General features: G+C 44.0%; 1 protein-coding gene across 3 annotated transcripts in view; it reads left to right on the plus strand.

Moving 5' to 3' along the window:
• LOC120392758 (NACHT, LRR and PYD domains-containing protein 3-like) overlaps positions 1-14,316 on the plus strand; it is a 60,179-nt gene that overhangs the window by 6,039 nt on the left and 39,824 nt on the right. Inside the window, exons 2-4 of one of the 3 annotated variants that reach the window (XM_039517493.1) lie at positions 4,651-4,749; positions 7,701-7,742; positions 11,505-13,227. In XM_039517493.1, the coding sequence (XP_039373427.1) occupies positions 4,651-4,749; positions 7,701-7,742; positions 11,505-13,227 (1,864 nt within the window). Of the gene's footprint in view, positions 1-4,650; positions 4,750-5,698; positions 5,918-7,700; positions 7,902-11,504; positions 13,228-14,316 lie in introns of those variants that run through there. The other 2 variants (XM_039517494.1, XM_039517495.1) reach the window with 2 other exon arrangements.

Raw genomic sequence — 14,316 nt, forward strand, 5'->3', positions numbered from 1 at the left:
TCGAATTAAGTTAAATCGAACTAATCTGGTAGTGTAGACATACCCTTAGTTACATGACTCTGGGCACTAGGACTTTCAGAAAAACATCAAATATCAAGAGATTTGTGATAAAACCACAAGATGGCAACATTGTCATGTATTACAACATGATTCTCTGGTGTAACAGGGGTCTCAGAGGCCTGGCTGAGATTGGCAGAGGGCATGAGAGTCTTTACTGAGATCAGAGGCAAGAATAACCTGATTTTTCTTCCTAACAAAATGATGTGTAAAATGAAGGGTTTTCAGTCCAGATTTAACTTTAAATCTGAATGCAAAGTTAATCCTGGAGCTGCTTGTGCCCTTCCCCATCAACTCAAGTTGATGCTGGGTTTTAGAATATAGCTGGGTACGCATCTATTGGCAAATAATTGTATCTATTTAGGGTCTTGTGGTTTTGATGCACTTCTATATTAACATGTAATTTGAGACACTAGAAAGTTTTCTTAGTGCAGAACTCCAGAAGAACACCATGAATGCTCTTATTATTCTAATTGCATAGAATTTTGCCTTTAAAATGTCTGAAGACTTTCAGATATACTAGGAATGGCACCTGACATTTCAAAAGGTTTAGGAGATGGCCACCCTTCACCCTCCTCCTCCAGACAACCCTACCTGGATTTTGTTTTGCCTCTTCACAGCTTTCAGATGTTTGTTTGGATCCGCCTGGTCAAGACAGAGCTTTTTGAATTTTTCTGACACACTTCAACAAATCACGTGTATCGTGGTCAGAAAATTCATAAGTAGCACTGGCCCTAATTTTTAAATGCTGATTGTTAAGTTTGTTATTGTTTAAAAACCATAAACATAGAAAAGAGAGGTTGTGTCCAATCCAAAAGCACATTTCTGAGACCAAAAAACACAAGAAAATGAGCAAAGCTCTCTTCAGGAGAAAGGAGGCTCTTGTAATTAAAGTCCTGCCTCTACCACAGACTCCCCCATGTGACTTTGGGCAAGTCACTCTATCTTTATGGGTCTCAATTTTCCATTTGAAAAAATAATTATATTTCCTTGCCCCATCCTTTGTCTTTCTGGTCTCTTATTGCAGGGTGATGCTATAGTTAAGGTTTAGACCAGGTTTCTGTTTAAAAATCAACTCTTCTAAAATCCACAGGGTTAGTCAGATTACCTTGAAAGTTAGTGAGCCTCATGAGTGCCTGCGATTCTGTACGTGTTCCAAACTTTTAGATATTTGACCAGTTGTTCCCGAGATACAATCTCAGGGGAAAAAACTGTTTTTCTTAAAGGTGGCAGATTTCAGCAGCCTTTTTCTGCTCACCAGGTATGTCTGCACTGCAGTTAAATAGACTGTGCAGATCAGGGAGCCTCTGCTAAATTCCTGCTCCCTGCAAAAGGAGTTTGCATTACTCTTAGACTGTGGCTTCAGGGATATGGCGTTTCCAGCATCGCAGTGACCAGAATCCAGAGAGAGAGAGAGAGATCTTACCCAGCACAGGTTACCGAGAGCCATCCGAGATCCCAAGGGATTCTAATGAACCGGATGGAGTCAGGAGAAGAGCCTGCCCTATCAAGGCATGAATTAAAAGGTGACTTTTGTTTTAGTCAGCCACCACCACAGTGCTGCAACACTCCATCTCAGGATACGCGACCTCAGCAGCACCATCCACCTTGGGAAGGTGCCAGGTGGGAGATGGGGTTAGAGGAGTTTGTGAGCATTAGGATGCTGGAAAATGGGTTAATAATGTTTCTTAATTATTAGATAATCTTAAACCCTTCCTGCCCCGATCCTATTTTCCTGTGACCAATACAGTTCACCTTTCTGTTATAGTGTTATTTTTGGTGTGTCATTCATTTGCTGAGGTTTATTTTATTTACTCTATTCTCCCCTGTATACTAGGCTTTATGCTTCTTTCCTGTTTGAAGTATTATCATGGCTTTATCAAAGGATAGTCACCCTGTGCACTGGGCATAGTGCAGAGTCTCTTTGAGTGGCAACACCAGGAGCCAAAAAAGAAAAAGAACCCAGAACCTGACCCATGCAAGGAGTGGAGAAAAAATACCCCAAATATTTGCGATAGCAAGTGCCTAGGAGAGAAAATGGAGGAGGGGCTACATATTATTATAATAAAAACAAGTTTTAAAACCCAATGACATGTTTAAAAAAAAACCTGAAGAAAGTTAAAAGAAAAATAATGTAGTTAAAAGTTGTTTTGTTAAATTTGTCAGGGATCAAAGTGGAGTCTTTGGTGACCATTTAAAGTAAAAGTCACTGTAGTTACAGTCTAAAGTAAAAGAAGAAAAGGCCTTTCATGCTGGTTTCTATGTTTTTTGAAAGTGAATACTGCACTCACAGGGATTGAGTCCTCATTTAAGAGTCAGATCCAAAGTGTTTTGAAAGTAAAGAACTCAGTGATCAAAGTCATTCAATAGCATAGCTGAACAAAAGTCAGATTTCCCATCTAACAAGGAAATTACAAATATTTCAACATTTGTTTTCATCCCAAAGCATGACAAAAAGGTGAGGCATCTGTACCCTAAAGTTCAGAGTGAGGAAGGAACCTTGACAGGGAGTCTGAGGGAGTCTGCGTGGGTTGGAGTTGTGAGCAGAGACTAATGGATGCAGTAGGGGACCAACCACCAGAGAGAGTGGCCATAGCACCTACATCGCTAGCCTCAACATAGGAGTGTCTCTAGGGCAGCGGTTATTATGTTCACTTTACGTGCAGGGCTGATACAAGCAAATCCAGCCCCCTGTAAAGCTGTGTATTTAGGGACCCGTATATGGGCCATCCCTTGGCAGTAGTACTAAGCTGACATACCAGCTGAGATCTGCCCCCAGGCAGAAACCCCTCTCTGCTTCCATCCTAAGAGGAGCAGGACCAATGGATTCTGGTTCCCATAGTTCTTATTTCTCTGCTGAAATGAACAGCAAACTTCTTGTTTCCACTTCTCAGTTGGGACAAGGCTGCTGGCAGCTGCAGACAAAAACAAAAGTACAAGAAATTCTTAAAATGAGGTAACAAAGCCCCAAATGGTGGCAGGTGGTGGGGTGCGAGCCAGCATGGAAGCTTAGAGTTGCTGCTTATTTGATCTCAGAGAGAATTGCCCCAGAAAGACGGCAGAGATTAAGAATCTCACAGGGACGTATCAGAAATGTGTCCTCACTTCCTCTGTTTAACAAGCAGCTATTTCCTTCTGAGTAACTGTATGAGTGACTTGTAAAACTTTCCAAGCTCACTTTTGAAGCTTATGATTATTGTGGTCCATGGAGATCCAATTTTGCTGACTTCATTTTTGTCCAAAGTTCTGTTCTCATGATTTTTTTAATATTAAAGATAGGGATTCTTCCTCACCCATGAATAGGATGTGTTAGGTTCCCTCCCACACTGAACTCGGGAACAGATGTGGGACCCGCAAGAAAGACCCCTAAATTTATATTCTACAGTTTAGGTTAAAAACTTCCCCAAGGCACAAATTCCTTTCGTTGTCCTTGGATGGTATTACTGCCACCACCAAGTGATTTATACAAACATTTAGGGAGGGGCCACTTGGAGCCCTATCCCCCCAAAATATCCTGCCAAGTCCCTTCACCCCCCTTTCCTGGGGAAGCTTGAGAATAATATACCAACCAATAGGTTAACAAAGTGAGCACAGACCAAATCCCTGTTTTTTAGGACACTGAAAATCAATCAGGTTTGTAAAAGAAGAATTTTATTTAAAAAAAAAGTAAAAGAATCACACCTGCAAAATCAGGATGGAAGATAACTTTACAGGGTAAATAAAAAGATTTAAAACATAGAGAATTTCCCTCTAACTTTGTTACGAAACAGGAATAAAATTACCTCTTAGCATAGGGAAAATTTACAAGCTAAAACAAAAGATAATCGAATGGATATTCTTGCAATTACTTACCTTTTTTTTGAATTTTAGATGTATTATTTTAGGGTTTTTTAGGAGCTGGGTTATCTGCTTGGTCTCTTTCTTTGTCCCAAGAGAGAACAACACAAAGAGAGCACAAACAAAACCTTCCCTCCCCGCCCCTAGATTTGAAAGTATTTTTCCCCATTGTTTTTTTTGGTTAGGTGCCAGCTAGGTTAATGGAACTGATTAACCCCTTACAGGTAAGTGATTCTGTACCTCTGGCCAGGAGGGATTTTATGTTACTGCATACATAAAGGTGGTTACCTTTACCTTTATATTTATGACAGGATATAAGCCCCAACTCCAGCTGATATCACTGCTATTTATGTATCAAGATGATACAAAGTCCAATCCCCATTCTGTCTGTTGCATGCTATTTAGGTGTGGCTTGTCCTGGTTAAAGCTGCTGCACTGCTTTGATAAAGCTGCTACAATATTTTCTCCCAACATGGAGTGTGTGGGAAGGAGAAGTGGTGAACATGATTATGGAGTTCATGACCTCACTATTCAGAGAAACAAGTTGCTGAAGCCAAAGGAATAAAAGGAATAAAACCAAAACAATATAGATACATGGACTAAGAAGGCTTTAAATCGTACTTGCTGTGGTATGAGGGTTCGTAGAGAAATTCAGAAAGTGCTGAAGTTCAGTTTTAGCTAGTGATGTTTTAGTTTCTTTGTATTGAACAATAAACTTCGAGCAAACAGTTTCCTGTTTCCTATTCCTCTTCCTAGGGTTGTTTTGGATGTCTCTGTTTGAACACAAAGAAGATGGAGAGAAACAGATCAAACAAGGGCCATCAGATGATGTTGGTGAGAGCGTTCTGACCAACAGTAAGTCGATCACTTTCTGCATTTTCTCTTGGGATGAGCCAACTTTAATCTGAACTAGTTGTAGTTTGTACATGTGGGTGGTGAGACCTGTGAGAATAGGGCCTGTGGGTAAGTTTACACAGCAAGTGAGAGGTGTAATTCCCAGTGCAGGAAGACATGTGCATGGGCTGTGTTTGTGCTCCCGCCTCAAAGAAGCAGCATGGGCGGTGGCTTGAGCTTGCCACCCGGATATGTATCCAGGGGGTCAGGCAGGATTTGACATGGGCATCTAACCTGTGTTGCCCCCACCACACTGCTATTTTTAGGCCCTAGCTCAAGTAGAGCTGAAGCTCACATCTATCTGTCTGTCCAAACTGGGACCGACACCCCACAGTTGCTGTGTAGATGCACTGTATGTCAGAAATTACCACTGCTCCACCTCACCTTGCTCTGATATCCAAAATACCCAGGAGGCTCCTCACAAGCTAATGCTGGATCTCAGGACGCAGGGCCTGATATTCCAGGACTGTATTTTCTGGGTTTATATTTTTGAAATGTTAATTAAATTAGGGTGTCCCACCTCTATTTTCAAACCCAGTTGGATGATAAATACTATTACCATAGCTCCTATCTTCCTATTACTCATCTGGCTTTACAAACATTGTCTAAGCTGCACAACAACCCTGTGAGTTAGATCAGTAGGATTATCTCCATTTTACAGATGTGGAAACAGGCACAAAGAATCATTTGTGAGAGAGAAACACTGAGGAGTTATGAGCCCCAGTGATCTTCTCCCACCACTAGATTACTTCTTTCCTCTACATGGGAATAATTATTGTTATACCCAATTAATGATTAACATGAAGACTTTACATTGCATTTTAGCTTCTCTCTTGATGCCCAGTGATTGGAAACCAAAGCAGCAAAGTCAGTGACCTGCTCTTACGAGCTCTCGACAACGTTTCTCAGGAAGACTTGAAAAGATTTAAAGACAAACTATCACATTCTGACTTTGAGGGGAAAGGTAACATCCCCCGAGGTCGGCTGGAGAATGCCGACAGGATAGATATGAAGAACCTCCTGATGGAATTCTATAGTGGAGACGCTGCAGTAGATGTAACCATAGAGGTTTTCACTCAGATCAACCTCTGAGATTCTGCTGCAAAACTCAGAGAGGAAAGAGAGAAAGGTAAGAGACATAAAGTTACTGTAAAACCTGGGAGTCTCCCCCAGGGCAGCAGTGGCAGGAGCAGAAGGAGAAACAGGCTGATGACAGGAATGACAAATTTCAAATCCCAGCAGGAAGCCAGGGGGACTCAGAGCAGAGATGCCCACAGTGGCCCGGATTCTGTCACCTACTCCACTCCCTTTTCACCACTCAGCTGGCACAAAGGGAGAAGAGACAGCCTGTAACACTCCCTCTGAGGAAATCCCCAATGTGGGGGAGTCCCCAGTGGGTGTAGAGCCAACAGAGCGGTGCAGAGGGAGTGCCATGGGCAGAGAGAGGTGCAGAGAAGGAGTTACTGGGATGCATCCCTAGCTGGGGGATCATTCCTTGGTGACCATTAGCAGCTAGTGCAAGTAAGACCAGCCCCCAGGCTGCTCTAACCTGTGCCAGAGCTGGGACAGAGAACTGAGGATCTGTAACTGGTAACTGGTCACAGCAGAGTATGTTATCCCCAAACAGCTGGTGGACAACATGAGACATTCCTGGGGTTCCAGGCAGGATCTTTATTATCTCCAAGGCTATCTTTTAATGCAAGAAACAAATTCAGTGCAGTACAAACAGCCAAGGAACCAGCAAAGCTGCAGAGCTGCAGTTCCAGAGGCTCCAGGGTGCTTTGCAGTGTCCCACAAGAGTGTAAGAGCCAGTGCCAGTGGGGAGCCAGTCTGTAGTGGAGCAGTGTTAGATTCCATGTGCTCAGTGATGGAGTTAAACTCAACCCTGTTACAGTCATTCCTGTTCCACTTCCCTGCATCCTATGGTGCCAGTGGAGCCCAGCTGGGCTGGTTCTGCCTGGGGTCCCTTGGATGGAAGCTCTGGGGCTGGCAGTGGGGCTCTCCCTAGAGGCCTTTGGAATTCACTCCCCTGGGCAGTCCCCCAGGGGGAGAGTTTAGAAGCCTCCAGAGCGCAATGCAGGGGGCAGTTACTTGGTTTAGACTGAGCTCCGTCAGGCCGGGACAGTCATGTTATGTGTGTGCACAGGGCCTAGTACAATGGGCCCCCGATTGGGGCTCTAGATCCTACCAAAACTCAGTAATAAAATAATAATTATTGAGGGGTGGGGAAAGGGTTCTTTGTTCCCCTAAATTAGTCACAGATGCTTGGCAAAAGGAGTGGCAATATTAAGCAAACTAGTCTGGTTACCTGTGCGGCTTTTAATCCAGTCAGCATCCTACATTCTATCAATAACTGAACCTAGTGAAAAGCTAGAGGGTGTTGGGGGGGAGGCCCCAAATGGTAGTTATCCCAAATGAACAAATTCCCTCGGGCTGCCCTTAGTGTCTGTTTTAGATCCCTACATTTTAAAGGCTCTCCTGGGCCACCTAGACCATCCCCGACCGAGGGCAGAATTCTCCTTTGCATAGAACCTTTAGTTGTTTCACCTAATCTGTGTTGGAACATGAGTGTTTGTGAGGGATTCCCTCTCCCCACAAACGCTCCTGAATTGACTGTTTGTCCCAGTGCCAGTTGTTCTGTGTTTCTCTGACCACGTGGCCGGCTCATCATGTAAAGTGCAGACTAGTCATCAGTGGAACCAGGCAGGGGGAGGTCCGAGAAACAGTATTCCCCAAACTGAACTTCATACACTGATGGCTGGTAGCAGTGCTCTCCTTGGTGATTACTTCATTAACAGAGGATGCAATTGGATTATCAGTCACTTGTTGCCTCCATACAGAACAGAAATGCACTTGCATTGAACTACACTCTACATTCTTTCACTGTTATTTAAATGTAATTTCCCTTTCAGAGTTTCACCAGAGTCAAAACCCATCAGAGTTGTCGGCAAAAGGTATGTGATGGCTACCCAGGAAGTGCCTTTCCAGGTGACACCATTAGCACAGGGTTCCCTGGCAATTCTCCAGAAAAGGGAACACCGTGAAACTGCAGTAACGCTACCAAAGGCAGCACTGTAAAGATGTTGATGGTGACTGTGGCAATGGCCCTGCAGGTGAGGATCATTCCCTAGGTTTTAATGTGCAGCAGCCAACGTCAATCCCCAGGAAATGCCTTTGTGGCGGTGGTGCCGCTGAGGTCCAATCCTGTTTCCTTTCACAAAGGGGAGAGACGAATAGCAAAGAGAAAATGCTGCTGGCCTCTGATGCTGACGTTCCCGTGCAGCTTCCCTGCTGTTGAGTTACCGGTGCAGCAGGTGTGTTGATCAGCCACCCTGAGACCCAGCAAACTTTTACCAATGTCAGACTAAGGCATGACTTTTATCTGACTCTGTGGTCAGGCCAACAGCAGTGCTGGGACAGATGGAGTCGTCTTGGCCAGCTGAGCCAGACTTTCCTTAGATAGAAAAAGAAAAAAGAAACATGGCGGGGAAGGCAAATGACATGGTGTGTGTGGGGGGAGGGCATGCAGGGTGACATCAGAAGCCTCAGGCTCACATCCTGGGTAGTGTCCAGGATTTCGCCATTTGGTTCCCTCAGGCTGGTCAGAAAGTCTTTCAGGATCAAGATGATGAAGGCCCAACATTGTCATAGAATAACAGAAATGTAGAACTGGAAGGGACCTTGAGTGGTTATCTTGTCCACTCCCCTGCACTGAGCCAAGACCAAGTAAACCTACCCCGTCCCTGACCGGTGTTTGTCTTCATAAAACCCTCCAATGATAGAGACTCCACCACCTTCCTGGGAAGCCTATTCCAGAGCTCACCTATAAGAATAGTTAGAAAGTTTTCCCTAATATCTAACCTAAATCTCCCTTGCTGTAGATTACGCCCATTACTTCTTGTCCTACCTTCAGTGGACATGGAGAACAATTGATCACCATCCTCTTTATAACAGTCCTTAACATATTTTAACACTGTTATCAGGCCCTCTTCATCATCTTTTCTCAGGACTAAGCATATCCAGGTTTTTTAACCTTTCCTCATAGGTCAGATTTTCTAAACTTTTTATCCTTTTTGTTGGTCCTCTGGGCACTCGCCAGTGTTTCCACATCTGTCTTAAAGCATGGCACCCAGAATTGGACACAGGACTCCTGCTGAGGCCTCACCAGTGCTGAGTAGAGCAGGACAATTGCCTCCTGTGTCTTACATATGACAATCCTGTTAATACACCCCAGAATATTAGCCTTTTTCACAACAGCATCACATGGTTGACTCATGTTCAATTTGTGATACACTATAACCCCTAGATCTTTTCAGCAATACGACTGCCTAGCTAGTTATTCCGCATTTTGTATTTGTGCATTTGATTTTTCCTTCGTAAGTGTAGTACTTTGCAGTTCTCTTTATTGAAGTTCATGTTGTTGATTTCTTACAAGTTTTCCAATTTATAAAGGTCCTTTTGAATTCTAAACCTGTCCTACAAAGTGCTTGTAACCCCTCCCAGCTTGGTGTCATCCACAAATTGTATAAGTATATTCTCCACTCATCAAAGTTATTAATGAAAATACTGAATAGTACTAGACCGAGATCCATCATTGAGACCCCATTAGAATGCCCTGCCATTTTGACAGCAATCTATTGATAACTGCTCTTTGAATACTTTTTTTTTCAATCTACTGTGCACTCACCTTATAGTAATTCAATTGACCACATTTCCCTAGTTTGCTTATAAGAATGTCTTGTGGGACTGTGTCTCAAGCCTTATTAAAATCAAGACAAGTGATATTTATGGCTCCCTCAATCCTGTAGGCTAATAATCCTGTCAAAGAAGGAAATTAGATTGGTTTGGCATGATTTGTTCTTGAAAAATTCACATTGGCTATTACTTTTTACCCTATTATGCTCTAAGTGCTGACATATTGAGTGTTTAATAATTTGTTCCAGTATCTTTCCATCTTAGGCTGCTTGGTCTTTAATTCCCTAGGTTGTCTTTGTTCCATCATAAAAAAGATATTTGCCCTTCTCCAGCCCACTGGGACCTCATCCATCCTCTATGAGTTCTCAGAGAGAGTGATTCAGAGATGGCCTCATCTAGTTCCTTAAGTATCGTAAGTTGAATTTTCAGGCCCTGCTGACATGAGTGCATCTAACTTATCTAAGTAGTCTTTACCCTGCTCTCTCCCTATTCTGACTTTTGGGTTTTCCCTTTTGTTATTAATAAGAATTGTCTTAGCATCTGGTCACAATTAACATATTTAATGAACACTGAAGCAAAATAGGCATTAAACACCTCAGCCTTCTAGGTATCATCCATTATTAGATCTCCTTCCCTGCTAAGCAGTGGACCTGTGCTTTTCTTTGTCCTTCTCTTGCTCCTGTTGTATTTATAGAGCCTTTTATTGTTTTCTATGTCCTTCACTAGGTGTAACTCATTTTGTCCCTTAGCCTTTCTGATTTTGTCCCTACATCTCTGTGCAATCCTTTTGTTCTCATCCTAAGCAATTTGTCTGTCTTTCCACTTCTTGTGTCATGGTGGATCCCAGGAGGTGATGCGAATCCCAGCCATGATGGGAAAGTTCGCTCCTTCCATTTCATGTGTTCTTCTGTTCCATTTAGCGACCCGCAGACAAACTGTGTACAAAATGGGGCAGCAGCCTCATGCCATTACAATGAACCAATCAAAATACTTGGTGATTTCAATTATAAACATTTTTCCTATATCTAGAATCTCTAGGCTCATTGTCATGCCAACCTATGACTTTATCAGGAGCCTTGCAGACCCCTCAGTACTGCTTCTCTAGAGTAAATGATCCAGTTTGTATCCGTTGTTTTACAAACAATTTTCTATAATGGGCAGAGTGGGACTTTTGTTACCTTGGGCAACTTCCAATACAGATGTGTGCAAAATGTCCCTCTGGGTCAGTACTGAGTGAATGTACTAGCCTCATGCTGGAGGACACTCTGCTGTAGGGGCAGGGGCGGCTCCAGACCCCAGCACGCCAAGCGCATGCTTGGGGCGGCATGCTGCGGGGGGCGCTCTGCTGGTCACCGGGAAGGCGGCAGGCAGCTCCGGTGGACCTCCCGCAGGCGTGCCTGTGGAGGGTCCGCTGGTCCCGCGCGGCAGCCAGCACACCTTCCACAGGAGGTCCACCAGAGCCGCGGGACCAGCAACCGGCAGAGCGCCTCCCGCGGCATGCCGCCCTGCTTGGGGCGGCGAAATGTCAAGAGCCGCCCCTGTGTAGGGGCACCATCTCTTAAGTGAGGAAGGTAACTGGAAGTACTCAATTGTGGTAATTAAATATCCCGTGGCGCTCTCTCTTGTAAACCCATGTGTCCTGACAAATTCTAGTTTATGAAGTTACATTCTTTCCACCTACATTCCCAGCATTGTTTCAACTGCATATAATATTCTCCTCCACTTGTTACCTACCTTGTTGTGTAGACAGTAGCCAGGTTTCACCAGGGGATGAGGTGATGCCTACAATCTTTACTTAAATGAATAATTTCATTGAGGCGACCATGTTTGAATAAGGGCTGCAGGATCTCACCCATATTTAAATGATTTCAGGATCCTTTTTGAAGAAGGTTTCATTATAAATGTGAAGAACCATTATTGTTGTTCCAGTAGAACTATTTTAAGAGATTAGTCTGAGATTAGTCTGTCTGTTTTGTGAACTTTCAGTTCAATATTTCTAATGTTTCATGTTGCTGATACAGGTTACAATAAGAAGTATAAAGAAGATATTAAAAAGAAATACAAGCTAATAAAAGACATGAACAGTCGTTTTGGTGACAATATAATTCTAAACAGAAGATACACAAACTTCACTATTGTAGACAGACCTCATCAGGCAAAGGAGAGAGAACATGAAATAATGGCCATGGGATGGAGACATGCAGAAATCATGACTGAACGAGCTAGTTCTGCAGTTACACTGGCCACTCTCTATAAACCTGATAAAGATGGACAAACACCACAAGTCGTTGTGCTGCTGGGAGCTGTTGGGATTGGGAAAACAATGACTGCAAGAAAGATCATGTACGATTGGGCAGCTGGGGAACTCTATAAGAAAAAGTTTGATTATGTTTTCTACATAAACTGCAGGGAAATGAACCTTCTTAATGAGCAGGGAAGTGTGGCTGACATGATTTTTAAAAGTTGGCTTAATACAAATGCACCAGTTAACCACATTCTGGTGAATCCAGAAAAACTCCTGTTCATAATAGATGGGTTTGATGAACTGAGATTTTCCTTTGATCAGCCTAAAGATAATCTGTGCACTGATCCCTGGGAGAAAAAGCCAATGGAAATCCTCCTGAGCAGTTTATTTAGGAGAACAGTTCTTCCTGAGTCCTACCTGATGATCACTACAAGACCAGCTGCTCTGGAGAAACTCGGGCAATGTTTGGAGTGTTCACGTTATGCAGAGATCCTGGGGTTTTCCAAAGCTGAGAGGGAGGAATATTTCCACAAGTTCTTTGGAAATGAAAACCAAGCAAGACAAGCTTTACGATTTGTGAAAGCAAATGAAATTCTTTTCACCATGTGCTTTGTCCCCTTCGTATGTTGGATCATCTGCACAGTTCTGAAACAACAGCTTAAAAAAGGTGAGAATCTCACACAAACTTCAAAAACAGTCACTGGAGTGTATATGCTCTACCTTTCCTGTTTAGTCAAGCTTCTCAGCAACAATACAAAGCAACACTTACATGGAAATCTGAAGGGACTTTGCTCTTTGTCTGCTGATGGAATCTGGAAACAAAAGATACTGTTTGAGGAAGAAGAAATCAAGAAGTTTGGCTTAGATCAAGAGAATTCTCTCCCCCTCTTTTTGAATGAGAATATTTTTCAAAAAGAAACTGACTGCGAATGTCTCTACAGCTTCATTCACTTAAGTTTTCAAGAGTTTTTTGCAGCTTTGTTATATGTCCTGGAGGAAGGTGAAACAACAGATTCAGGGATTCCCAAGAAAGATGTGAAAACGTTGTTAGAAAACTATGGAAACTCTAAAAATTATTTAATGTTAACAGTGCGATTCCTGTTTGGGTTCTTAAATGAAGAAAGAATGAAGGACCTGCAGGAAAAAATTGGGTGTAAACTTTCACCTAAAATTAAGGCAGATTTACTGAAGTGGGTTCAAGCAAACCAACAAACAGATTTAACCTTGCCCTGTGTTCATGAGGGGATTTATCAAAGTTATCAGCTTGAGTTGTTTCACTGTGTGTATGAGATGCATGAAGAAGATTTTGCAGTTAATGCATTGGATCACTTCACTGAACTGAAATTAAATCAGAATAAATTTACCCAGATGGATCAACGGGCTCTTTCATTCTGTGTAAAGCATTGTCGTAGTCTGGAGTCACTTTGTATGTGTGACTGTACATTTAGCTTAGAAGACCACGAGGAAGAACTCCCAAGACGACAAAAGTGGCTACATCAGTAAGTATTATCTGAGCTGAAAAATCTGTAGTTTCTTTAACAGATCAAATGTTGTTTTTCCTATGTCTTGATAACTACTAATTGGCTGAATGACCCACCTGAGAACAATTCTACTGTTACTGTAAGCTACTGATACAGTTATCCAGGGCCGGTGCAACCATTTAGGCAACCTTGGCAGTTGCCTAGGGTGCTAGGATTTGGGGGGCGCCAATTTCTTCGGCAGCGACCGCAGCAGCCGGATCTTTGGACACCCCGTTTGCCGCCAACATTTAGGCGGAGGGAGCTGGGGCAGGGGGGTGCGGGGAGGGCTGCCTGCAGCAAGTAAGGGGGGGGCAGCACGCAGGGGGAACTCCCCGCCCCAGCTTACCCCTGCCCTGCCTCCTCCCTGAGCATGCCATGACCGCTTCATTTCTCCTGCCTCCCAGGCTTGTCGGTATTAACAACTGCTTGGCAGGTCTCCAAAAGCAATCCTAAACCAACCTACCACATCTTGCACGTCTTGCAAAAAAGGCGGTTACTCACCGTAGTAACTGGTGTTCTTCGAGATGTGTTGCTCCTATCCATTCCATGTAGGTGTGCGCGCCGCGCGTGCACGGTATCTCGGAACTTTTTACCCTAGCAACTCCGGCGGGCCGGCTGGGCGCCCCCTGGAGTGGCGCCGCTATGGCGCGTGTTATATACCCCAGCCGGCCCGTCCGCTCCTCAGTTCCTTCTTGCCGGCTACTCCGACAGTGGGGAAGGAGGGCGGGTCTGGAATGGATAGGAGCAACACATCTCGAAGAACACCAGTTACTACGGTGAGTAACCGCCTTTTCTTCTTCGAGTGATTGCTCCTATGCATTCCATGTAGGTGATTCCCAAGCCTTACCTAGGCGGTGGGGTCGGAGCGAGACGTGGCAGAGTGCAAGACTGCTGAGCCGAAGGCTGCATCGTCTCTTGATTGTTGCACCAACGCATAGTGTGCCGCGAAGGTGTGGACGGAGGACCAGGTGGCCACTCTGCAGATGTCCTGGATTGGAACATGGGCCAGGAAGGCAGCCGAAGAGGCTTGTGCCCTAGTAGAGTGGGCCGTCAGGCGAGTAGGTGGTA

This window comes from Mauremys reevesii, unplaced genomic scaffold, assembly GCF_016161935.1.
Source record: "Mauremys reevesii isolate NIE-2019 unplaced genomic scaffold, ASM1616193v1 Contig113, whole genome shotgun sequence".
NCBI lineage: Eukaryota > Metazoa > Chordata > Testudines > Geoemydidae > Mauremys > Mauremys reevesii.